General features: G+C 36.0%; 1 protein-coding gene across 1 annotated transcript in view; it reads left to right on the forward strand.

Moving 5' to 3' along the window:
* TLE1 (TLE family member 1, transcriptional corepressor) overlaps positions 1-27,435 on the forward strand; it is a 71,511-nt gene that overhangs the window by 36,996 nt on the left and 7,080 nt on the right. Inside the window, exons 7-15 of the mRNA XM_085313475.1 lie at positions 540-556; positions 8,800-8,916; positions 11,067-11,120; positions 12,642-12,794; positions 13,606-13,750; positions 14,451-14,641; positions 16,093-16,169; positions 23,739-23,988; positions 25,769-26,016. Coding sequence (XP_085169601.1) covers positions 540-556; positions 8,800-8,916; positions 11,067-11,120; positions 12,642-12,794; positions 13,606-13,750; positions 14,451-14,641; positions 16,093-16,169; positions 23,739-23,988; positions 25,769-26,016 — 1,252 coding nt within the window. The remainder of the gene's footprint in view (positions 1-539; positions 557-8,799; positions 8,917-11,066; positions 11,121-12,641; positions 12,795-13,605; positions 13,751-14,450; positions 14,642-16,092; positions 16,170-23,738; positions 23,989-25,768; positions 26,017-27,435) is intronic.

The following is a 27,435-nucleotide window of genomic DNA, read 5'->3' on the forward strand; positions in this document are numbered from 1 at the left end:
GTAGTTTGCAGGGCATTTTGACACCCCGGTAAATACTTAGTGTAACACCAGTGGCCTGCACCATATTGTGGAAAACTGTTAAACTGCATAACTAGGTAACTTTTTCAAAAAAAGTAATGTTGTTAAATGGATGGGTGGGAAGGTAAGGGGAATAAAAAGTTAACTTTTTGAAGTGAATGTTTTCAAACAAAAAGTTTAGATAATTGCATCTGTTACTTTAGTTTCATAGGCTTAAATTCTAGTACACAATTAAATATTGGGCAAAATTGCACTTGACTAATTTTTGAAAAGAAAATAATTTATTCTGTCATGAAATAAAACTAGGACTTGTGTATGGTTAAACTGTAAATCATGTTTACAAAATACTGTAATTTTCAGGAAATCACTGTATTAGGAATGTGCAATGACTTATATAAATAAAAGCCATTTTAAAACTGTTCGCGGCTTGCGTTCTAATTTTTTTCCCCCCTTTTTTATTTCTGTTCTTGCCTCTGTGTCTGAACGGGCATGTCTGTGCATTTTGGTTACCTCGGGAGCAGAAAGAGAGCCAGGCACAGTAAGTACCAATACTCCTGCTAATGTTTCCACTTCCGTGTTATGTAATAAGCAGAACTTGCTCTGTTTGTCCTTCTGTTTTGTTTTCATTTTAGTCATATTTTCATAATAATAAGCATATGTGTTTTCTGTTAGGATATTTCTTGGTTTATGCAGAACTACAAATTTCTAGGTAGAGGGCTTGTATAAATCTGATAGATTTTTTTGAGTAGGATGGTTTTGCGGACGCTTGAATTTTAATTAGTTTTTGTTGCTTTAAAAGAATGTTGCACACTGAACAGAACTTTGACTCCAATGCAAAATTTTACCATTCGTAATTGGAGTTAAGATGTTTCCTTTAGGATATTCAGAAGTTAAAGGTGTAGAACAGGTCAGAAATTCAGAATTTGTTATGGCTGTGAAAAGATTTTTGGCCCCAGCAGCCAACCAGGGTCAGAACTGGGTTCTCTAACAACTTGTTTAAGTCATACAAGACATACATTTGCTGCTTAATTTGTGCTCTGCTTGTAACAACCCTAGAAATACTTTTTCTCTAGATAGAAACTGTAGCTGTATTGATCTGAGAACAATGTTATCCAGAAATCAGGCAAAAAACCTACTTTGTTATAGCTTTTTTATGCAACTGTGTTTGGAGTGCTGTTACCATTTTAATTCATTCCAAGTAACAAAATTCCACTTACTGATGTGATATGAGAATTTGAGCTCTCGTTTGTTTCTTCTTGATTAGAAAAGAGAGGAAGGTAGGACCTGTTATTAATTGGTAACTTTATGGTACTAAATTTCTGTTTTTATTGCTTGTAAGTGTTGATGGTTTCAGTACTAGGCTTGAGAATTACTTCATTGGAAACTTTTTGCGTATCTTTTTAGGCAGTCTTTGTTTCCAGATTACAAAGCAAGAAGCATTCGTTTCAGCTTGCTTAGTGTGGTGGTATTGTTAATGTCAGTGTAACTACAGAAGTAATCTAAAGCTGTGGTTCTCTGAAGCTCAGAGTTATAAGTATGTTTGTCCTTGAGTGGTTTTGGCCAAAAGCAGGATTCTCAGCAACTTTCTCAGGAGCTGAGGAAAGTTTGCATTGTATGTGTGATAGTTTTTGTTTCTAGGTTGGTGGTTTTATTGTTTCCTGTCCCTCCTCCCCTATTCTGACTGTTCATACTTTGCTACAAAATTTCATCAAATAATTTTTTTTGAAAAGAGTTGGGCACACTGCACTCACCCTGCTCCCTTCCCAGTTTGTCTTGAATAGCAAATATATAAAGGATGTTTGAATTCAAAATTCATGGGCTCAAAATGACAATATTAGGAGACTGAGTCTGAATTTCAGATGTCCGTCAAAGAAAATAGTTGAGTAGAGATCTTGCCTATGAAGCGAGGACTGTCAAAAATTAAACCACAGCATGTGTTGTGGGCAATTGCAAGATCACTTAGCTTAGTGTATATGTTCAATAATATTTAAAAGTACATCAAATTGTCACTGCAGTTGCTTTTCTCCCTATATGTGTGACTCATACTTGCTGGGTATTCTCTGTAGTAGGTATGATGTAGTAGGTATCAGCTTTTTATGATGAGTTAACACAAAGAATCCTTTAAATAATCTGAGATTTTATTTCATAGAACAACTTTGCCATAGCAATGTATGACCTTGAATTGAGTTCAGGTTACTACACTAATGTGCTTATAACCCCTTTCAGGTCCCATTGCAGAATAATATTTTATAGTTAAATTGCACTGTAGTTGCTGAATACAGGTGAACTTAAAAGGGAGGGTACCCACTTCTTTAAATACATCAGTGGATTAGAATCTTTCTTTCACTAAAGGTATAATTATTATTAAAAATAAGCATGCATATAATTCAAGCAATGAAGTAAAATTCAAATTAGTGGCCAAGATGGTCAGCTGGAAATGATCCAATCTTTTAACTTTTCTAATTCTAATTTTTTTAATAGCTTTCATTTTAATTTAAAATATCTTATATTTTAAAATAAATTACCAAATAAATCAGAAGTACACAAAGTGTAACAGTAGGACTATTTAATATGTATTGTTCTGACTGAGCAGTGTTGTTATTCTGCAAATTACTCTATGATACCTGAGTCATTAAGATAAGATGAATTTGGTTTGGGGAATTGAATGTTAAGTGTAATGGTGCTGCCAAAAATCATGAGTTGTGCTTTGATCATCAAAGACACCAAAACCCATGCTGTTAGTTATCTGAGGTAACTGTGATGTCTGATATTATTGTGCAGAACAACAGTAAGATTTCTATCGCAGATGTTTTGCAAGACCTTCCAGTGTCATCAATAGGAGCTAATAGCTTTAAATCTGCAGGCTTGAAAGATTGCTATTTAATACTTTGACTTCAAACTGTTTTTAACATAACTTAAAGTGTTTTGGCTGTTTTTAAAATGAGATCTGTTTTTGGTCCTTTTAAAGTCTCTTTAGGTAAATATGCAGTCAAGTCTTTCATATTATGTCTTGAAAAACTTCCATACTGCAGTGAAACTCATGTATTCATAACTGAATATGAAGTGGAATATAAAGATATATATATATATGTGTGTGTGTATATATATATATATAAAAAATATTTCATTATTATTCTGGGTTGTGTGATCAGCATCCATTTTACATACTTTTGCTGGTTTTATACTACTTTCATTTGCACCTTTCATTTTACTTACTGAAACATGAAGTTCTTCTTAAGTGCATGTTTATGAAGTATTTGTGTGGTATTTCAGTTAGTTTCACACATGAAATGCTAAAGTTGTTTGGTCAAAATGAAAGTATAGGACTGGTTAGATAATGGCAGGAGGTTTTTGGCTGATGTAACTCTATCCAAAACTGAACCATGTTACTGTGGGAACACAGCCATTCCTACTACTATTACACAATTTGGCTACAGGTAATAAAGTCCGGCAAAACAGGCAAGTTTTGCGAGTGAACGTCAGTATAAAGTTTTAGACAGCAGTGCAGCTTTGTCCGYGTTTTTTCTCTGGAGAGCACAATGACAACATCTATCAGACTCATCTCAGGTATTCATTTATCACTTGTCCTCCCACCTTTCTAGTGTCCTGCCTGGACAGCATAGAAATGCAGATGTTGTCAAGTGCTCTTTTGTATCAGTAATAATTTGTAGACAGTGAATTGTAACCTTATTGTGCGTTTGGGATTCACATTAAGGTTGCTGTTTGTCCTTGTGAAAAGCATTGAGCTTGTGTTTTTAAAGACTTAGGAAATGCTCATAAAATTTGAGAGAAGTCTTTTTTTCTGCCTGGGTGGTTTTGTGTAAATGCTGCTATTGTTTTGTAAAGCAGATGCTCTTTTCTTTACAGCAGAAAAATATTCTGTGTCTTCAGGTCTCCACCCCATTCTTCCATCAAATCTTGGGGGCAGGGGCCTTTGCACAACTAAATCTAGTTTTCTGTTGATGCTGTATGCAAGCTGTTTTTTTTTTTTTTAAGAAGTTTTATGTTATAACTCTTTTAAATGAGTAGGGGCAAGTTGCAAAACAAGTTACATAAAAGCTCAGAATACTTTTCAAATGTAACACACGTATGATTCTTTTTTTTTGGGGGGTCAAGAAAGTAGGGTTTTTTCCATGATACAGCTTTTAACTGAGGAACTTGAATTTCTTATATAACTTACACCTTTATTTTCTTATTGAATGGATTTTTGCTTATTTTCATTTGTTTAAAACTTGAAAATAAGTCAAATTTTATAGTCCTTGGATGCAAGCAATGAATTGGCTTCAGCAGAAACTAAGTGCACRGAAGAGCTCTGGGATGCTGTATTGCAGTTTAGCTTCTAACTGGTACAAAACAATTACGGTTTGGTGACAAGTTACAAAATAGAGGATGAGAGAACACAGCTTGAGTATTTCTGGATAATTTCTGACTCCCATTTTGACAAACATTTGCTGGAAAATACTGAATTCAAAAGAAGCCTTATTTATTCTCTAGTAACATCTTTGGAATATTGAATCAATAAGGAAGGTGATTCAGATCCATTTAAGCTTCTAGATTTTTCATTTCCATAATATAAAGACACTACTCTAAAAATAATTTACAGTAGAGAGATAAAAAGGGGGAGCAATTGTTAATTTTCCATCACTAGTCACTTAAAACAAAAATGGTTCATCTTATAGGTAAATTCTTAGTTTGCTGTCATGTTGGGGGGTTTGTTTTTGCAAGAAGCATATTCGCAGAGGAGGGTTATTGATTCTGGAACTGGGTAATGCTTTCATTGAATACAGTCTTTTTATACTTTTCTGGGGCATGTCTAGTCTCTCCTCCAACTTGTACACTCTTTATATCATTGCGAGTCAGTGAACAGTGGCATGGCTGGTATCTGCTATTTCGGTTGTATATGGTTGACCTGACCCTATTTTGCCTACTCAGCAAAGGATTATATTTGTTCCTGGGTACGTATGGGTATCTGTAGATAGTACTGATGTGTGGTATAGCAGCTCAGCTCCAACATGGTAACTACATGACTGTAAGAGCTCTACTTGGCAGTACAGACAAGTGCAAGTTGTCAGCTGTCATACCAGACTGTGGTGGTTGCAGTTGGTTTAGATGTACCATAAGTCAATGAATGACCAAGCACAGAGCAATTTTAAGCRTGTATGTTTGGAGGAGAGGGGGATAAGGGAGAACCCAGTACTAGAGAAGTCTTAATTGGGATCAGGTGTAGTTGAACCACATGCAGTATTATAACTCAGGCTAYGTGAGGTATTGTAGGCTCCCAGCCTCTACTTTTGACATGCATAGTTGTGGTTTGGAAGTAGCTCTTCAGGGGAATTGGCATGGCTGCCAAGGAAGCGCATTTGAATAATGTGCATTTTACTCCTGTTAGGGAACCTGCCTCCTTCTCTCTGTTCATCCATGACTAAGTTTTCCCTTCATATTTGCTGGTGGTGGTATAAGTGTTTGAATTCTTTTGTCAGCAAAGTCACTTGGAGATCCCAAATTCTGTTACATAGCCTTTCTGCAGTCTGGTAACACTGACTGCTGTAATGCTATACTGAGCTTTTTTCTTCTTTCTTTTCATTCTTTCAAGACTTATTTGAAAGTAGGGGTTCAGGTGAATCGATGAGTTTTGAATCATTGGAAGAAAAATAAAACATTTACTTAAAATGGATTTTAATCATTTGTTCTAATCTGAGGTGTGTAGTCTGTAGACATATTGATAATCCCTAATAAATGAGAATCTTAATATAAAAGCAAAGATAATCTTCAGTTATGCATCTAGTCTGTGGAAAGTAAAGCAAAACAAACTAATGTGATGTAGTTTCTCTTAGAGAAACGAACTATTTGTATATATACAATTTTTGCATTTATCTTTCGGATAAATTGATTAATATCAGAATGTCAGTCCCAGCTGAAAGTACTGGATGTACTAGAAATACTACTTGCAAGGATGCATAGCTTCATATTGTTGAACGAAATCTTACACAATGGATGATTTCAATTGCAATAGTTCATAAGAGCAAGTTATTTTTAATCAAAAACTGTTCTTTATCTGATTTTGGTCATAGTTTCAAAAACTTTCTTGTAGATTTTTTTAAAAAAATAAAACCAGTATCTATTTAATTATTGAGTTTAATGATCCATTTTGCCCAAGTAATAGAATGCTTATTTGCTGTTGTCTGTACAGCTCTTGTGATGTTGTTCTATAATAGTTTCTAGTATGGATACTGTGATTCCAAAGAAGAGTGCCATATACAGATTTGATAAGTTAGGGAAAAGCAGTATATTCCAGTGTAAATATGTCCATAGAAGCAGATATTGCAGAACAGGATTGGGAAAAGGTTTTGTTGTTGTTATACTTAAATGATAGATTAGCCCTCAAGCTTTTGAGGAAAAATCAGATCAAATAATCTTTATTTGGCCTTTGGAAGATTTATGTATAGAATACATAAATTATCCAGCATGTTCCAGATGCTCTAAGTCTTGGATGTTGCTGGTGRGTCAGACCTCATAAGAGGGGCATTCATGCAAAAGGCTATTATATAGTCTTCCTTTTTAAATGTAGCTGATGATTTTAGATGTAATAAATAGGTATTATAGGAACTGATAGTGTGTAACTGTATACCTTCTACTTGTGTTTTATGTAAAACAGATCTGAGTTCTGACTGCTTAAATGTCTTTCTCAATATTTCACTTTGTACAATTTGTCTCCTAGAAGTGTTGTCAGCATTATTCAGATAAGAGTCTGTCTACCTACATATTTGCATGAAAGGAACATAATGTTAAAAAAAAAAAAWTCTTGTTAACAACATACTTTTTGCCAAAGTTTGCAGGCTGCTCCCTACACCTTTTATGTAGAAAGTTCAAATAGCAGGGTTGCTAAATTCTTCCCAGCTGCTGCCCCTTTGCCATGATTCCATTATTGTCACTTAATTTCAGCAATTTAGAGAGAACTGATTTTTCGCTTTATTACATTTGACTTTTTTATTCAAATCATTTCAGCATTGAAATAGCCTTTGTATGATTTTTTTTGTAAAAGGAACTTTTTCTTAAAGACTTAAAGGCATTTGCAATATTTATATCTGTGGTCTGGTTTGAACTAATGGCATACTTTTTTTTAACATTTCTCCTATTATAGACATTAGAGTTCAATATTAAAATGAGTATTTTTTTTCTTAGAGATACATTTAATATCTAAAATAGTGAATCCCTGAGTTTGTGCATTTGGGAGATGAGGGGTTAAAKTCAAACTATTTATTGAGACAATTAGCTCAGTGATCCCACAAGCCCACCTTTTAGCTACAAAACATTGTGGTAAAGACATTATTTTGAGTTTCTTTATACTGAATTTCGTTAGACCTTCCTACATATATTATGTAAGCCCCGTGACATTTGTGTAGCTTGAATAGTTGTGAATGAAAGAACTTAGAGTTAGCTTTAAAGTGCAGCCTCTGAAGTAGGAAAAAGAGGATTCAGGTTGCTTTATGTACTCCATTTTGTTTTGCTTCTCCTTGGGACTGAACACTAATGTTTGAGTTCTTCAAAACTACCATGGTGGTTTCCTCTAATTTTAAAGGGGGAGCCATTCAGTGCGTAGTTTACTGGCTATTAATGTTATGTTCATCATATATTAAGAGTAAATACCTCTCTGGCTCTTAGGCACAAATATTTCCTTTGTGGCTTACATGTGTACCATAGCATCTGTGTTGGTATTAGGCTTTCCTCTTGTGAGATTTACGTGTGTACATGTAAATACATATTTACTTGGTATTTATATGAGTATATACTTATTTATATAAGCATGCACTTGGCCTTTAGAAACTAGGCTTACCAGATCTTTGTGAAAGGATTTTTTTTCTCCTCTACTCATTCATCATTGTTCTCAGCATTAACACATCACTGAACAAATTGCCCTCTTGCATATGCTAATCCTGCACTTAAAAGAATTCATTGTAACATGTTTTAATGCTTTAACTGGAATGGAGATGGGAATGCAGGCATGTCAAATTGTCATGTGACTGAAAAATATCTAAAATGCCTTTCTTTTTGGGTCAACAGTTTGTACTTAGCATATTTGAATGAGTAGCCCATGCAGTTTGAGGAAAGGATTAGTCTTTGCTCTTGTGTGTCTGTTGGTCTCAGTTTTTCAGACCAAATCTGATTAAACAACATTTTAGCCTTAATTTCACACTATTAGGAATGTTACATTGGCAGTAAAGATACTTGATCTTTGTGTTTGCAGCAAATTTGTTGAAGGTACCCAGCTGAGTTTACCACAAATAACAAATGAGTCCTGAATAACCTTATTTAGTATTTACTTGTTATTTAAGAGTTAAAGAGCATGTTGCCATATATTTTTCCATTCCTGCAGGTGTAGCCGTACTAGATATATGTTTGTTCATGATCTACAAGCAAGCAATCAGATTGTATTTATTAAGTTTCTGTACATACAAAAAAAATTCTTACCTGCTCATGAATAAACAAGTCTGTTTCTTCTAAATAATAAATTCAATTGAATTGAGTAGTTAAATAATTGGTGACTGACAAGTAAAATAAACTTTTGGTAAGGTGAACAATGGAAAGCTGAGCTTACTCTGTAGAATACATGAAGCTATATGTGTTTGCCTGGAGGACTTTTTGGTTTAATTAAATGGAATGAAAGACTGTGTAGCTATCACACTTCTAAAGCATCTATCACATCCAGTTTGCGTTTTTAGGCATATACAGGGGATTCTTGAAACAAATTTTTTTGATTGACTTTATTTTTTGTCTTTGCAGAGTAATTCTCTGTTGGTCGCGGACAGCCTGCGAAGCACAGATAAACGCAGGAATGGGCCTGAATATACCAATGACATCAAAAAGAGAAAGGTGGATGATAAGGATTCCAGCCACTATGTAAGCAAATCCATGTCAAATGATTAATTTGTTTGTGGATACAGTGTGTGTATGAGGAGTGAAAGAGCTGTGAAAGAACAAGGGTATAGGTTTCTAATGCCTGATGTAGTACATGAATGTATGTGCCAGCGAGATCATTATTTGTATTGTGGAAAGAGCAGTGAGTCAATAGTTCTGGCTCTTGCCAAGTTAAACTCCTCAACAGGCAAGAAGTTGCCAGGGGTACCTGGTTTTGATTCACAAGAGTTCTAAGGACCATTTCTAAGTTTCAGCAAAAGATCCTTTCTGGGTTGCTGTAAACCAGCTACTATGCTGCTGGTTTGTTGAAGATAGGAGTTTTTCACTGACTTTTTTTTTTTTTTTTTTTGGGGGGGGGAGGTGGAGGGAGAAGGGAAAGAAGAGGAAGCTAGTACATTTTTGATATTAACTATTACCATGTTGAGCAGTAATTATTATTGCAAATTGCATGTGTTTTGAGGGCTGTTCCAACTTCTTGAAGTATGTTTTCTGTTGATAAGGCAATTTCAGTGGAAAGCAAATGAAACAAAGTTCCGTTTGTGTTCTGCATTTTGACAAATATTGCTTGTTTCTCATTTTTCGGAGGGGCATTTCAGTAGAACAGTGGCCCACATGAACCTCACAGGCTGGCTTCAAGTCTGAATGCTCAGTGAAGTAACAGGTTGATACTTGAACAGGCCTTAGAATAGGACTGACCTGAACTGAATGAATACTGTAAAGTAGAACTTAAAGTTAACAAATGAAGTTGTTCTTTAACATAGTATTAGTGTTGATCGAAATGTGTGCTTTAGATAACCTTAATTACTACTTGCTGGTTATGGAGACCGAAGAAAAAATGTGGTGCCCCAATATGTCATCAATATCTGGAAGTAGAATTTCTCTTCCACTTGGACCCAGGATATCCATTTGTGGGAAAGTCTGCTGTCAATAACACTTGAGCATTCAAGCCATTGACAGCTGGCTGGGTTACTTTCCCCTTTCTGCATATTGTGGTGTTGTATTACACTTGCAGCTTTGAGTCTTATTTACACCACTTTCTAATAACTTAGTTTTGGTTATGGAAACATCTGGCAAACATACTTATGCTACTCCCTCAGCTTTGAGGCCTTGAAATTCTAAGGTTATTTTTCGTCTTAAATTTAAAGTATGCTCAAGCTACATAAAAACTTAAATCTTACTTTTTCTCTTCTATTTGTGCTGGAAAGGATATTGCATTGTAGAAACAGGGTTTTGTTATTTTTTTAAAACCTCCCCCCCCCAAAATATATGTCTAGTCTTGTATGTTGTTTTCTTGAGATGGATTTTACCAGTAAAGTCACCAATAAAATAAAGAATTGAGCAAAATAAAACTATATGAAAGTTTCAGATTTATTCTGATCTAGAACAGGTTTCTCTTTTTAGAGATTCCTTGACTTCAAACTGCAAACATCTAAGTTGTTGACTACCAGCTTTTTTAGAAGTGGTGCTTATAGGGACAAAGAGAAACAACTTCTAATAAAAGGAGGATAAATGAGTGGTAGGAATTATTGCTTTGGAAATATGACAGTAAATTCACAATTTACCTTTTTGATTTTTGACTCAAATTTTGATATGACTTGGATAGTTTTAACCTGTATGTTTGTTTAGCTATAGGTGACTCTCCTGATATAACTAATAACTATAGGAGGTGCCTTTAACAATCCCAGTAACTTGTTCACAACATGAGAAAATCAGCTCAGTGTGTTTAGTCATTGCTTGGTAACTATTTTTGCCCTTGTCAAGGGCAGTGTTTCTGGTGAACAAATGTCCCCCACTGCAGTGAAATAAGGTACACTTCCCACATGCTCAGATATGTCCTAACGTGTCCTAACATGTTTATAATGGCARTTTGGGGAGTTATTGGACCATCTCTGACTGATGGCAGGACTAGCACTAAACTAGTCCTACCTCATTTAGACTTTATTGTTAAAGCACTAGAAAGCTGTTGTGTTCCTGTTTTAATCTTGCTTGCTCTGTTGCTGGTAAGTAAAGAAAGGCTCTTTGCTTTTTATTTAAGGGAAAAACAATAAAATGTCTGAGTAGATGCCTAGTTTTCTCTCTAGGCTCTTATTGTATGAATTGATATGAACAATTTATTTATTTATTTTTAATAGGACAGTGATGGGGACAAGAGTGATGATAACTTGGTTGTAGATGTATCCAATGAGGTAACTTTTTTTTATTTTTGTAGTCTTTATGTTTGACCAAACATTAAAGGAAATATGCATTTAGTTAAATGAAAAAAAACCCACTATGTGGATATATTAAAATATTCACAAATTCTCCTTGTTAGTATCATGGTTACTCTGTCTTCCTCCTTGCTTTACCTGGTTGCCCTCTGTTTTTTCTGCTGCTGCTTTATCCCTATCTTTTCTTTCAGCAGTTATGTTTGAACATTTCATGGCTGTTCTGTATTGGGGAGAGCTGTGGTGAGATGCATGTAAAGGGTTGAGGTTTTTTAAACTACTTTAAATGAGAAGGAAAGACAATATTTGACCTCGTAGTTATTAGCAGTAGCATTGATAACACTTTCAGTGGCTTTAAAATTACAAATATTTCAACTTCCAACTTTAAAGACAACTTTTGTCACATAGGCTTTCCTAATTTAGAATGAAGTCAGCTAAACTATCCTTAATTCTGTTTGCAAAATTTTCCCAAATCATAGCCACTTCAAAGAGCCCCCTCTCCCTGCCCCCCAATAGAATTTTGGTAATGGCATCAAGGTGAAGGCACTGACTTTCACCTTTGTTTTTTTTTATCTCAAACAGCCAAAAAGTTTAGGAAGCCTGAGTAAGTCAGAACAGATTCTTCCTCTCTACCTGTGCTTTTTAAAGAGCATAAGTGTATCTGGCAGCTCCAAGCGCCTGAATGGTGTCTGCCAAGTAGAAAAATGGATATCCAACTAGAGATTTAAGAGTGATCTCAGAAGTTCTGGTTATTATGATACTACTTAATAATCGATTGGTAGACTTACTGCCCTCCAGTGAGTACTTCTCCCTCCCCCACCCCCAGCTGCAGTTCTCATGAGCAGAAAGAGCATAGACAACCTGCACGGCTTTGGCTTTATAGCTTGCTGAGTAGGCTATTTCAGGATAAAGTAAAAGCAGAGAGTGCCTGTGGCCAAGAAAAAGATGACTAAATGAGAGATTATTTTATTTTTTTCTGAAGATGCAAGTAGTGATGCAATTACAGTTGGTATCTAGAAAGAAGTAGCAGATACATGCTATAGTATCTATTTCTATTATTTCCTGTGAAAGTAGAGATGATGAAAGCATGTACTACTTAAGAAATTATTACTGAAAGTTTTGGTGCTCACTAGCAGTATGTGGAGGACATATGGAAGCAATGAAAACCTATTACTCTTACTCTTGGTCTATCTTGCTATTACTGCTTATTATGCATGCTTTTTTTAGATTGTACTTACATAGCAAGCTCTGTACTTGGAAACAGTTTACAGTTGCATGTAATCTAAAGTAAATCCGGATTGCTGACTGTATGAATTCATTTATGTCTACATTAAACTAACAAAAGGTTTTAAGCCTTTTTGCATAGATGCAACAAAATGTCTCTTGAGCTTACTATTTTAATTCTTCTAGGTTCCCCTCTCTTGTTCCCCTCTAGCTTCTCAGTGCTCTGTGTGTACCAACCCATAACGTGCTCTTTTGCCATTTATTTTTCCTGTTGTTTAGGATCCATCGTCCCCACGAGCAAGTCCTGCTCATTCACCACGCGAAAATGGTATAGATAAAAACCGCTTCCTGAAGAAGGATGCCTCTAGCAGTCCAGCATCTACAGCCTCTTCAGGAAGTTCCACTTCCCTGAAATCCAAAGAAATGAGTTTGGTGAGTATTATAAGCAGTCTATAGTGCATCAGTATGTTCTTTTTGCATGTAAGGTCTACTTCTTCCATGCCCTAGAACAATTTTGCGCAGAAAACACGTGATTTGAAACATTTGAAGCTGAAATTGATTACTGTTCCTCCTGATCTTTACAGTACTGTTCAGCCTTCCTCTCAGCAATAACTTCAGTTTCATGCTGATTGCTTGTTGCATTTCTATGAAACAAGTTTCAAATTTGTTACCTGACACACAAGATTTGCTTAAGCCTTACTTTCTTTTTGAGCAATACTTTATGCTTTAATTCCTCTGTAGATCTGCACATAGCCCCTAAGAAGTTCTCTAGGCTACTCTTACCTTACTCGGAATAAACTGTTGCTCTCTGAAAATTTTCTTTCTACAATATCATTAATAATTTGATTACATTCTTTTTTGATATCATCAGATATGGTGGTACTTTGCTTTTGTAGTTAATCTGTGTCATCCAATAGTGTTTGAGATGATAATGTTTACAAGCTGAAATAAATTGTTTCATACAATATTGTCCTGAAGAAAAGTTAGCTCATGCATTTTTTCATGACGGTGGAAGAAGGAAAAATAACTTTCTACAACTCTGTACTTATTTTAATTTTGGCAATAGTAGAAAAGGTCAGTGCTTGTCTATCATAAGTTAATGCTGTCAGCATTGCGTGGATTTATGAAAATTGGCTGAGGGAGTAGGTAGTAGGTGCCCAGCATCCCAGCTGCTGTTGTGATAAATTGTGTAATATGACCTGGATTAAAAATAATACTCATTTAATTTGTTTAATGATACCAGCATGAAAAAGCCAGCACGCCTGTTTTGAAATCCAGCACACCAACTCCTCGAAGTGATGTGCCAACCCCAGGCACTAGTGCAGCTCCAGCACTTCGTCAGGGGCTTGGCAAGCCTCCAACGATGGACCCTCTGGTTAACCAAGCTGGTAATGCATTACCTCTTGTGTTTTTATGGTTTCAGCATTAATCATTTTTACATATGCAGTTCTATGTGGATGTTAAGTGTATTCCTTTATTCTTGATATTAAGAGAAGGCTTGATGAGAAGCAGATGTTTGGATTATAAGAGTTCAAATATCTTTGTTTTTCTTTTGTTTACTTTGTCTCTATCTTTTTTACAAATAATCCAGAGACTATATGCAATATAGAAAAACTTCTCAGAAGTTTCTGGTGCTTATTCTGAATGCAGTCTTTTTTCCAGTCTTCAGAACAAGACTGCTGCACTACTAATATTTGCAGCAGTGTAAATCTTGACAAATGCAGGATGAAGTTTACTTTTACTGTTCAGGCTGGTACTACGCAGTTGCTTCAGACACGAGCTGTGTAAACCATATCTGTCAGCTTTACGGCTTAATTTGGCAAAGAAGTGATTAATGTAAACAGGGAAATACTGGAGAAATGGAAATAGGCAAGGCTAGTAGAGATTGTTAGAAGTAATCAGCCAGCTCAGGCTTCAGTAGGCCTTATTTACACTGAGTAAAAAGAGGTAGTAGTAATGAAATATGGCAATGCTTCTTGGCAGTATGGCAGTAGGTGTAGGGGAGAAAGGTTAGGTACTGTAGAATAAAGGACTGTTTTCCTCTGTCTGTGCAGGGAAGTAAAATTGCTTGATTTCATTCTTCTGTAGCCGCAGGTTTGCGGACACCGTTGGCAGTACCTGGACCCTACCCTGCTCCATTTGGAATGGTACCTCATGCTGGCATGAACGGAGAGCTAACCAGTCCAGGGGCAGCCTATGCCAGTTTGCACAATATGTCCCCCCAGATGAGTGCTGCTGCAGCTGCAGCTGCTGTGGTTGCTTATGGAAGATCTCCTATGGTAAGCTATACATTGCTTGCAATCTCAGGCTTATGGGTTATGGTTCACTGAGAAGAGCTGCACACTTCATATAACATTGTCAGATTCCCAAGTTAAAACAACACCAGAGGCTTGACCACTTCACTGTGTCTGTCACTTTGCTGTATACCTGGAGAAACAAGGTTGTACTTTGAAAACAGAATCTGAGTATATTTATGTGTGTCTCCTTTTTTGTTAACTTTCATCAGTGCTTTGGATCATTCGTAAATGCCAAGCTATTTATGCTTTAAATGAAAAGGTAGTGTTGGTAGCTGCAAAGCACTTTATTGGTGCTCTGGATATCTGTTTTTCTCTTACGAATCAGATTTGTGCGCTGTACAGACATCTTAAATTAATCTTGAAGCATATAGAAGTCCTTTTATCTACTTCTGCTTTATTTTGTTTTTTATTGAAATCCCTATGAGAAATTGGTCAGTATATGTCTTGAAGTTCTTTAATAAGGTGTGTTAAGAATAGTCATTTTTGCTATTGTGGGTATAATAAGTAAATGGAATGTGTTAGCCACTGCTGCTATTGACCAGATGGCCTAATGGCCTGATTCTGCAAACATACGAGCTTGATGGCAGCTTTATGAATGCACAGACTTACCTACTTCTAAATTCATAAGGTTGTATCTTCCTCATTATTGTGGAGTAAGACTGTTGCTTCAAACTGGTAAACAAGGCTTTTATCTGGAAAAGTGGAAATTCTAAATAGCATATGCTCTTCTTAAAGCAATAAGAAATGCAACACAAGTCTACTGTATTAGAAGAAAAAAAAAGTGTATTTAGTCCAGAATTCTTGTTTAGATTATGATGTACATACTTATTTGAGATACAAGTTTAATGGAACTGCAGCATGTGAAGAGAGCCTATGTAATATGTTTAAACTATAGATGAATTTGTGCGTACCCTGCAATGTAGCTCAGTGAGAGAACTGTTAGCTGATGTGCCCACACAGTGCAGTGCAGTGTGATACGCAGATTCTAGGTGAGGCCTGAAGCTGCCTTTGAGCACTGTGCTGCACCTGCATGTGTAAGTGCTAGTTGTCACAAGAACTGAAGAGCAGTGATTTGGCCACATGCCAACACAACATGGCCTGCAGTGAAGGAGCTAGCTTAGTGGTAGCTCAAGGATCTTTGTAGTATGCCTTACTATGTGATGTGGATACTTGATATATGTTACTGGGTTTCTATTTGAATATGAATTCTTTGTTTTTAATATTACTCTTCCCCCCMCACACACACACAAGAAATTGTCTAATCTACTTGTCTAATGCTGTCATTAAATTTTTCTTTCTAAGTCATTTAATGTTTAAATTTTGTTTAAATGTTTAATAGCATCTGGGGGTGAAGAAAAGGAACTTTTTAAATGGGAAATTGCAAGTGTGAGTGTTTTTTCTTTTTCTTTTCTTTTTTTTCTCCTCATTGTCAGGTTGGGTTTGATCCTCCTCCTCACATGAGAGTACCTGGAATCCCTCCAAATCTAGCAGGAATTCCTGGGGGAAAACCGTAAGTAACGCTTTGGTAGTGTCTGCAATATGTAGAGAGCATAACGTTATCTTGTGTCAGTGAACAAGAATTCCAAAGGGAGTAGTGTTTCAGTTGTTCCCAAGAGATTGCTGTATACTTCTGATAAGGAGTATAGCGTATAAATTCTCAACTGGTAGCTGTCCTCCCCTGAAACAGATGTGCATTTACTTATTTCGAGAGAAAAGATGATGTACCTTTGAGAGTGGGTATTTTTTTAAAACTTCTTTTCTAGAAGAGGCTAAGGGAATTGTAAACTAGTAGACAGTGGTAAAATGGGTAAGATAGAACAGGCTGAAACTAAAATTCATACTATAGTGATCATAAATGCATAACGCAAGTTCACAGACTCCTTGTCTGGCAGCTGTTAACAGGCATGAGAGTCTGAAACTGTTGATCACAGTGGGTGTCTGAAGCAGTTGGGCAGCTGATGCACGCCTTGCGTAACAGAGCAAGCACTTAAAACATTGTGGAAGTATGCAACTGGAAAGGAGAAGAATAAGGAAACAGTTGTGCAGTGGGTGGTACATAGATGTAAGATGACTTTCACAAGTTTTTTTATTGAAAGGCTTTAAGTATTGGTGAAAAGGTGCTTAAATAAATTACTTCTGTGATATTAAGGATTACTGATAAAATAGTTGCATCGAAACAACGTATGTTGATCTTCCATAATTTGGCTATGGTAGACTGAGACAGAGTATATCCATATTTAGTTTGGTTATTTAGATAAATAACCTCTTAAATCTGAGTATTTTTTTCAAAATATACTTCTAGACAGCTAGTGTACACAAGTGTAGACAGAACATACTTTGTAAATTCAACTAAACTGTTCCCTCAAGGAGGGAAGGGCAGAGAGGATTGTAGCAGCTTTGGACATTCCTTTAGAATCTGTTTTTTGTCCTTTCATGTTTGACATCCAATCTTTTCTTCACTTTCAACAAGAAGCAGCAGGAACATAGCTTTTTCTAATAACGTACAAAGATAACTTTGAAACCTCTTAACATTTTGTGCTATGTTGGGTTTTCCTGGTACGTACAGTCTTCTGTGCCAAACCATTGTGAAGCTTCTGTGAAGCTTCTCTATGATTTCACTTTTACTTTTGCAGAWTCAGAAAAATTCAGAAACATACTTTTAGAATAGTGTGTAAGTTTATAAGAAACACTGTGGTGTGTGTTTACACACATACATACAGATTTCTGTGTATCTTTTTTGACCTCCCATTGATATCTAGTGATAAAGCTATAATGTCAGTCATTCCAGCATCCTGAAAAATGTACACCAGATTAGAGGTGGTAAAGCATGTGATTTTTCCTACTCTTTTTTTTTTTTTTTTGCATTGCACTAAGAAAACTGCAGGCTACTTATATTGGAAAAGCCATCCTAAATGTGTTTTCATTGTTGTCCACCATGCTTCTGAGAACGGGCTTAGCTATCTGCTGGCGGTGTGAGAAACCTGTTAAACCTGAATTTCTTCAAAGAAAAGCTGGTGATATGTTGGTGGGATTATTGAAGTGAAAGGTCTGTGAGTTGGTGTAATGTATCAGATGGTGGGGTGTTTAAATTTAGTAGTCAGGAACATACTTTGTCCTGAAAACAGATTCCCTTTATTAAGGGCCAAACACCTTCTTGCTGACTTAAGTAGGATTTGACATCCTTATATAAAATATTTTTGGAAATAAAAATCCCTTGGTTGTAATTTTTTACTTATAAGCCAGTGTATTCACAGACATTCGTTAACTTTTATTTCATTAGTAATGAAGTTATATTGTATCTTAGCTGTGAAAACCTATTTTTGTCAGTCAGAACTACTCTGAAGAAGAAGACTAGGTTCTAGCTGTTGACTGTTCAAGGCGCAAAAACAGTGCATGTTTATGGTTACATTTTGTATTCTGATTTTTTTATCTAATTTGGTTTGTTTTGTTTAGGTAGTCTCTCCAGGATTTTATTCATACTGCTTCTTAGATCACTTACTTTGATACTTCCCTATTCTCTACTTGATTTGATATATTCAGTAATATGTTTCATTATCATATTGCTTGGACTAACTCAGGCTTTTTCCTCTGAAGCAACTTCTTTACTTGCTCTTGCTGTGGGATAAACCTAAAATATCAGAAGCAGAGCTGTTACCTTTCTGTTGATGGTTTTGGAATTGCCTTTGTTTTAGTTCTGTTTGATTACCATTGCTTGGAAATACTCCCTGCTACCTGAAACATCTTTGAAAGTATTTATTACCTGCATTAGGAAAGTCTCTTACATTAGCCATACAGTCAGACTAAAGGGCAATTCTTGGTTCTTTTGAAAATTTGCATTATCCTAGAGACCAGTTAATGTGCTGCACTGAATTTCTTATAAACAAGACTTGGAGTTTTGGTTTGAGTCTTGTTATAGGTGGTACAGAGAGAAGTTTTCAGATTAAACTATTGAATCATCAGCTATATGTGTCTGCTGATTGCTGCAGGTTATTATTTTAGGGCTGTTCTATTCACTCAGCCTTGCTTTCAAGAGAACAAGTTCCCCTGTTTCCAAAGGAATGGAATTTCAGGTAGCACAGTCTTTGTTTTTTAATTCCTGTATACCACAAGATTTCTATAAATCTAGAAATCTAGATTATTAGAAATATTAGTAGCCTCTTGGACCTGCTTTTGCTATTTTATTCCCTTTCATCAAGAGAATTTTGTCTGAAAATCTTTTGTCACTTGCTTTGTTTTATAACTTGACTAAATGTAGGTTTTTATCACCATCTTATGTTTCTAAATGTGAATCTGACAACTTTTTTCTCTTCAGAGTCTAACCTTTTTAGTGGTATGGAGGGAGTTGGGCAATTGTGCAGCAGTCTAGAAAGCTGAACTGTAACCAGTTTCTTGTTTATAYAAATGAGCTAGCCTTAGCATTTGATAGAAGGTATTTTTTTTAAGCATTTTCACTGAGGGTCTTCAGGATTTAGATATTACTTTGATACCTTTCTGTAACATAACCTATTTTTCTGTCTTCAGTTGCTGTTAATGCCTGTTGCCATTTGACTAATTGCTTTTTGGCTATCACTTACTTTTTTCATCCTACTGGGGCGTTTGGCTTCATATTTCAGGCCATGGACAGCACTGTTTTGAAGAAGCTGTGTGATCTTACATTCTCTCAGCTATTGTTCAGTAGTTACTTTGGTGGACAGAAACTCGATACATGGATGTAAGGAAGTATATAAAATGTTTTAATGTTTTATTTCACAGTTGCTTGCTGCCAGTGATTATGTGTCTTTATAGCTCTTCTATATTTTTTCCCAAGTTGTCTGAGTCATCAGCTAATCAGTAATTCTGATTTTTGTGAATTTTATCTTTGAAATTAATACTATTTTGGACATGACCATGTGGTATCTGAGTTTTGTGCTCTGTCCTTTTTTCACTTCAGTATATTTAACTATATACTGAGCTATAAATTCTTGGTGTGGTGCTATATTCATGTTTTTTGCTCTGTATAGCCCTTCTAGTGAAATCTGTGTCTATACATATATGTAGTATATAATTACTATTATTATTAACAGTAGTAATGAGGACAAATGTATCTTTCTTTTTTTCTCAAGTCTACTTTTATTTGGAGTATGAGGTGTTGTTACAGACAGACATCGGAGTCAAAATACAAGTTTTCGTTTTCGTAGAAAAGGAAGATTTCATCTGGTAAATGTAAACTCTGCAGGTTCTAGTTGTAAGATGACTTTGCACTGTGTTCAAATAGCATTGTTTTTCGGAAAGGAATAGTATACAGTTTTGGAATCATAAAATAGATCAAAAGAATTAAAAKATTTCAATTCTCTTGTTCTTTGTTTTTTTCAGTGAGTGTACAGTGAGGAGTGTTTTAAAGGAAGACTAATTTTATAGTATTTTAGAGTATCAGTTTTGCTCTTCCCTGGCCCCGATAGAATGATTTGATGCTATTTATGAAGTTAAAAAGATTTGTTAGTCCCATGTGAATACCTTGATCACTAACTGTCAACATTTCTCCCTATGTAGCAAAATACCATACTTGGCTAGTCAAGGATATTCAATGTTTGTTGTGGTAACTGTAACTAAAAATAAACCAGTGTACAAATAAGACCTGAAAGTAAAATGCAGTCATCAACAGAAGGAACAGTCTGCTTTTGTGTGTTGCAGTTTGGGTGTTTTTGCACTAGTTCAGGAATTTTGTTTGAATTGGAGAGATGAAGTGGAAGCTGTTATTTTTGTTTGTTTTTGATGGCATAGTACTTTTAAGAACTGCATGTATTATATCAATCTGAATACTCAGAGGAGCTAAGAGATAGGTGGTTTTGTTAACTTGTCCTAGTCTTAAGGAATAAACTTATGTGGAAAACTGTTCTGCTAAAAATCTCTGAAGAGGAGAACGCTGTTCTGGACTTCCCTCAGATGTCAGAGGATACATACTTTTGAACTTGGGAACTGGAGAGTCAAAATTACCAAATTTAAGCTGKTGAACAGAGATACCCTTTAATTTTGCAAAAAATTTTTTAGTCTTAYAGCCTACTAGATTGTGATAGGAATTCTGCAGATTCTCAGTGCTCCTGTGACACACAAGAAAAACTTTTGGATATAATAGATCAAAAGGAGAATGGTTCATAAAGTCTACCTCTTTCTCAGAGGGGAAATACCCATAGGTGACAGAATAGTGTACAGAGTATATATTTTCAGAATTCTCCCCCTAAATAGGAGACATAAATTTGTTTTGTAACTATCTCTTCTGRTCTAAACTGCTTATCCTTTGTTCTTAACACAAATACATTTCTTAGGCATTATTTAATATTCTCATAGTATATAATTAGTTACAAGTGTAAATACAGTCATTGGCTAATTGCTTAATATTTTTCATTTTAGGCTGTAATGATGTTGCTAAGAACTCTTTTCCTTTGCTGTGTGTGTTAACCCAGTGTGAGGAGGGGCTGTCTTAATGTATTAAATTATTTCACCAGAGGTGGAAGATTGTGGAACGCAGTCATTTCCTAGTGACAGAGTGCTGTGGACGAAAACAGTTTTTGGCATAAGCTTTCAATTCTACAAGATCCTCTTAGAAGGACAAAAATGCACATGATAGAATTTTGTGGTATTTTGGAATTCAAATGTCCATAGCAGTTTGAGGAGGAGGGAGGTGAGGAGGTCTGATAAGAAATCTTCAAGTTAGATTCTACAGAACTCAACTTACTGAATTTAATTAAATATTGATGAACTTCAGGGTTGGGCAACCAAAAATATACATCAATTTAAAGAATTTGAGTCTGTGAATATGGCATACTTAGCATGATAAATGTACACAYGATTAAAATATATTGGGTTGAATGACTAACATTCCAGAGTAGAAAAGTCCTTGTAATGGCACTGTATACACCAAGAACTTGAAAAATATTTTATTGTCTTCCTCCCATCCTAGCCAAGAACTGAGAACCTACACGTGTATACGTGCAGAAGCATTTCAAAACACCAGATTTCTTAAAATACTGTGAATTGAAAAGTACCTTTAAGGTATAACCTTCTGTAATATGTTTTGTTTTCTAAAGAAAAAGTGCAGGTGGATTATTCATGATGGGAAAAATTGTTTATTCCTTGCTTAATTGTTTTTTTGTCTATCAGTAATTAAAAACATGGGCAGACTTCAAAGTTGTGTGGTTCTGTGTACTGTTATTACTAACAAATAGTCTGCAGCTGGCTTTGATCTGTGGTCTAGGATTGGGGTGGTGCTTTCCAGCCTTCTAAGTACAATGACTTTGTAATTGGATTCTAGACCTGGACCTGAGCATTTTTTCAGCCTTTAGCAGTCTTGTTGCTGCTCCTCTTCTGCTTCCTCTCCCATCTTTTGTTTCATCTATTGAGACAGTTTTATCTCTATTCTTCACACAAATGGTACAGATTTCTAGTGTAGCCTTTATCATTGCTGTAATTCTGTATTCTAAAAAAGAAAAGGGTCCCTTGGGAAGAACTACATCTGATACACTGTGCAGATTGTGTGGTCGTGAGAGAGTGATCTTTGTACTTCCTTTCTTATCTTGCATTTCCTATTCATTTTTTGTCATCTCTCATGCTTGCTTGGCCTCCATTTCTGTATAGTCTCTGAGKATGTTTTCAGTTGACAAGTCCAACCATTAAACAGAAATGATATATAGGAATTGCATGTTCAGGCACTCTTCCTTTCTTCTCCTTGGTTAATAGGAGTGACTTTTCGTCCTCAGTCTTTTTTCTCTTTTTCTACTGAGAGAACAATGATATTGCATGGGGCAACTGTTTCTCCATACTTTTCTGTATGAAAAAGCAGTAGAGGAAGCCTTTACTTTCTTCTAATTCCTCTTAAAAGGAACATCTTCTCTTTGGCTCTGCTCCTGGGCGTATTCAGTTGGAAAGGACTCCAAATGTACGTTGTGATGTCTATTACAGATTGGGGCCTCTTGCGCATTCTRTTCTTTCAAAATGTGCAATATTTTAGAATGTGCAAAGAAATACTTTGAACATACTTGTTCAGAACAGAGTGAAGTTGAAACATCTAGTGAGGTCTGAGGGAGACTGATGCAATACTAGATTTTAACTTGAGTAACAAGGACTTAAGATTTCTGGCAAAGGTGCACTTGGGAAAAAAACAATTCTGAACACAATGATATATTAAAAAATAAAGTATCACTAAGTAAAGGGTAGCTCAGTGGAAAGAACTCCTAGCTCTCATTTTTATTCATTTTAAGCTCTTGGAGAATGCTATAAAAGTGACAAATGTTTAAAAATATGAATTATGCTTGCACTTAAGACAAAAGAAAATCTCAGCATTGTAGCAAACAGCAACCTTTTTTGTAGTAGTATTTTCGTTATTTAATCCCTCCAAACTTGAAATCTTAATTAGCAGTTATTTGTGTCCTAGTCCTTGAGTAGAGCTGACTTCAGACATTACAGTGGATGCAAAGAAATCTTGTGTAACTTCTGTCCCCAAGGAGGAGAGCTTGCTTTATTGCTGTTATTTTGTCAGTACTAGTATTCACCTCCTTAACCCTCAGTTTTCATATACTTAAAATCACACAATGAATACAAATAAGAGGTGTTACACGTGTGCCAAAAGTGCCTGGGAAACTGAGTCATTCAGCTTTTCCAAAATACTTTTTCGACAATATTGAAAACATGATTAAGAGAAGGTGGTATCCAGTCTTCTGATGAAGGGTGTGTATATGTGTGTGTACATTCTGCATGTTTGTTCTCAGTTTAAAGTGCTAGTTCCCAACTCAGAGGTGCATGTGAGCACAGGTAATGCTGATATTAAAGATGAGGTGTAGAAGTAGATAAGAGCACTTTAATTTTGGCTGTGCAACAGGGCTAGTTCTACTGCAGGGCAATGGCTGCAAGTTCCATGGAAGAAGTCTGCAAATGTAGTGGCTTGCCAGGGGTTGGGCCTGCACTACTTGGCACTGTAGTTTTGCTTTTTGTGTGAAAAAAAGATAAAGAAAGCAATTGTAAAACACTGTTTTTTCATGTGTTTTACCAGTGTAACTGGTTGATGTTTCTTTTCTTTTTCTCTCCCTTCTTTCTTTCTCCCCAAAAGAGCATACTCATTTCACGTTACTGCAGATGGTCAGATGCAGCCTGTACCTTTCCCTCCTGATGCCCTCATYGGTCCAGGAATCCCTCGCCATGCTCGTCAGATCAACACTCTGAACCACGGGGAAGTCGTGTGTGCAGTTACTATCAGCAACCCCACGAGACACGTGTACACGGGTGGGAAGGGGTGCGTCAAAGTCTGGGATATCAGCCAGCCTGGCAACAAGAGCCCTGTGTCTCAGCTGGACTGCCTGGTAAGTGACCAGGAATTTATGCACAAGGATAAGTTCTCCTTGGAGACTCAATAAGGAAATAGCTGTCCTTGTCTGGATTTTATTCCTATTACAAGGAAATAGCAGGCAGTTCTGCTTCCTGCTTTAACTATCCTTTTTGCTAAACAGGTGGTGGTACAATGGAAGAATCCTGGTTTGTTTAGGGATGAATATTGTCATTAAGGGTCAAATAATATATTAGATAAAACTACTAAGCAAACAATGTACCTGAGTGTGTGGGTGTGTATATGGGGGTGGGGGTGGCTTCCTCTCCCTCCCCCCAACCCACCCAATCCTCCTCTAGTCATGTTCATGGCTTTCCTACTGCCTGAGTTTAAAAGCCAGGCTTATACAGAGCTACACAGACCCTTTCAAGGTATTTAAGTCATGCCAGAAGTGACTTTTTTTACAAGGAGATAGCAATTATATAGTGAAATAATATGACAAGGTATCATGGTCACTTTAAATTTTGCTACACTTTCTGTTGCTGTTCTGAACATTATGCATTTTGTTAGTTTGTTTGTTTTCAGTTCTACTGGTTACCAGACGGAATGGAGTTCAATAGTCTAGCTACCTGAGCGTTTTTATGCAGTGATCCTCAATAAAAGATTCTTCTGTCAGTGGAACCAGTGTAGGAGTTTGAAAACAGGSCAGTAGGTGAAATGTTGATTGAAAAGACTTAATGTCATAAAGTTCAGTAATATCTATTCTGAATGACAAAATATTGATTTGAGTATTGATCAAAATAAATGTTTTTCTAAGCCTTTGCCCTTTTTTTATTGCTGTCCCCATGTTAGCTGTCTAGTAGTAAAAATGTGACTGAGTATGTACTCTGTTTTGCGGCAGGAGTGTACTGGTCTTAGCTGCCTTAAGTTACAGAGCTACGTGGCTGCCGGTAACTTAGAGTTTCTGTCACACATCTTACTGTTCTTTTGGAGTAGTAAGAAAAAGTAAAACATACTACTGATGACATAGTTTTTTTTGTTTGTTTGTTTTTTTGTTCTGAGTTACAGGTCTTATTCATGTGTCTTCTAAAGAACTCTTCCATATTAATTTGGCAGCTCTTATGGAGACGTTAACATCGAATACACTTATGGAGTCTAGCCTATATTAAGTGAAGGCTGAATTTTTTTCCCACCTTTAAATTCCTTAGCACTTCTTGGTCAGCAGTTTTACCACAAATGTGAAACCATTAATATTGGTATGATAAGAATTATGCTGAACAATAAAGGACCAGTATAAATCCAAATTAAGATGAGTGAAGTTATAAAATTTTCAATATTTTTTACTTAAAAACTGTGAATGCAAAATAGTGTTTAAAGGGAAGCCCCTAAACCTCAAAAGCATGAGACTTGAACTACTTTTTTTTATAAATGATTTATAAAATGCCAAAATGAGAGTTCATTTGTTTTTTCAGAAATATTCCTTTAGGATGGGTGATACTAGCTGAAGGAGTGCCCTTGCACAAATGCAGGCTTGTTTTGGTTCTGTCTTATGTAATGAGATGGAAGCACTACCGTTCACCAGGTTCAGAACAGAGCATACTGGCAATATAAATCTGTAGTTTAATTTCTGCAGCTGCAGTTTGTGGTTAATGATGAGACGTAGGTGTTTGAAGCCTTTTAGGGTCTACTAGTTTCTTTTCTGTACTTTAGTACTGGAAAAATAGTTTCTATTTAAAATTGGATGCAGTCATAATGATATCAGTGGTCATCACTGGCAGACATGTATTAACATAACAGAAGTGATTTGTGTTGTACAGAACAGAGATAACTACATCCGCTCTTGTAAATTGCTGCCTGATGGATGCACCCTCATAGTTGGTGGAGAAGCCAGCACGTTATCCATATGGGACCTGGCAGCACCAACTCCTCGTATAAAAGCGGAACTGACATCTTCAGCTCCTGCCTGCTATGCTCTGGCTATCAGCCCTGACTCCAAGGTGTGCTTTTCCTGCTGTAGTGATGGGAACATTGCTGTGTGGGATCTGCACAATCAGACATTGGTCAGGTGAGTCATTATTTGTTTACAGAATACTTTAATAAAAGTTACTCTTTGGACAGCTAGATAAATATTTATCTCCCTGTATAATGGTTCATGACAGCACAGTAAATAGTATTTCTTATTCAAAGAATGCAGTTTCAACCCAAGTTCGTAGCAACTAGCTTTAGTAGCTTTAGCCTGGTCCATCTTCCAGGACATTAAGGGCTGCTCTGTAACTTTTTAAAGGAATTTATAGGAATTGATAGGAGACAGGTTTGTTTTGCCTTGTTTTAAGCCTTATTCAGTAAGAAAATTTTCAATACTTATTTAATGATGATAAATAATAAGCTGCACAGAAGTGATTGAAAGTGTAGGACTGATGTTTTATTATTCTTGGGAAAGGTATTTGAGGGGTTTTGGGAAATTCATTCTATAAAACTTCCAGATTCTTTTTTCAGAGTGAGTTGCAGAGAGTGTGATCAATGCCTARTGTTAAGATTACTTTTGAAATCTCTTTGGTTAGACCTTTGATTAACAGATACCTTAGTAGAAGATTAAAGTATCTGGCAGGGCAGTATTCAGTATTAGTACTACGACTAAGGAAGAAAGATATGGCTATGTGTGAAGTGCTTTATAGTAACTAGTTTTACAGATGGAAGATACCCAAAAAGATAATTTGGTTTATGCTCACCAAGATTCTGGTGGTTTAGAATAGTCTGAGAAAGTAAAGCGTAAGTTGGGAAAGGCTGTGATTTTTATTGTTGTTGTTTTAATGTTTCGTTATTGTTTTTTATAGAGCTTTGACTGTATAGACTGGAGAAATTGCTTTCTTGCTTTGTCTTCTATGTTTCAKTTGGATTTCCTGTATATCAATAATTGGCCTAAATTTATGCAGTGAGATTCACATTCATGTGCATGCAAATTTGAAATTTGACTTTCTGTTAAACTTTTTGGTTCATAAATAAGATCTTTGGTAATAACATCTTCAGATTGCTATATTTGTACTTAGTCTTGGTAAAGGCAAATTCTTTCTACATCTGTGATTGTTTTCAATGACTGATACAAGTTACTTTTTACACTTTCAAGGGTTTACTGTAAGCATTCCCATCACTTGTTTACCAATCTTGCTAATTGATAACATATTGAATTTTCAGACCAGTGCTAGATAATGTGCTGCATGACCTTTCTGAGGCAGCTCTTGGTGATTCATACTTTCATTCCCAAGTTAGTTATCTTTTTCCCCCACCTCCCTCTACCTTTGACATTGAGACACAAGACTTCCCTAAAGCTAATTGCTGATGAAAAATGCAGGAGCCTCAAGTCTTCTGTCAAAGKATTAAGAACTTGAGCTGACCTTTTGATTCCTGAAAGCAGGGAATTACTAATGGGAAGATTTTAAAACAAAGTACACTGTTTAGTTATGTTGTGATCTCTTGCCATAGAGCA

The sequence above is a fragment of the Rhea americana genome, unplaced genomic scaffold (assembly GCF_003343005.1).
Source record: "Rhea americana isolate MKP2758 unplaced genomic scaffold, rheAme1 scaffold_11, whole genome shotgun sequence".
Classification (NCBI taxonomy): domain Eukaryota; kingdom Metazoa; phylum Chordata; class Aves; order Rheiformes; family Rheidae; genus Rhea; species Rhea americana.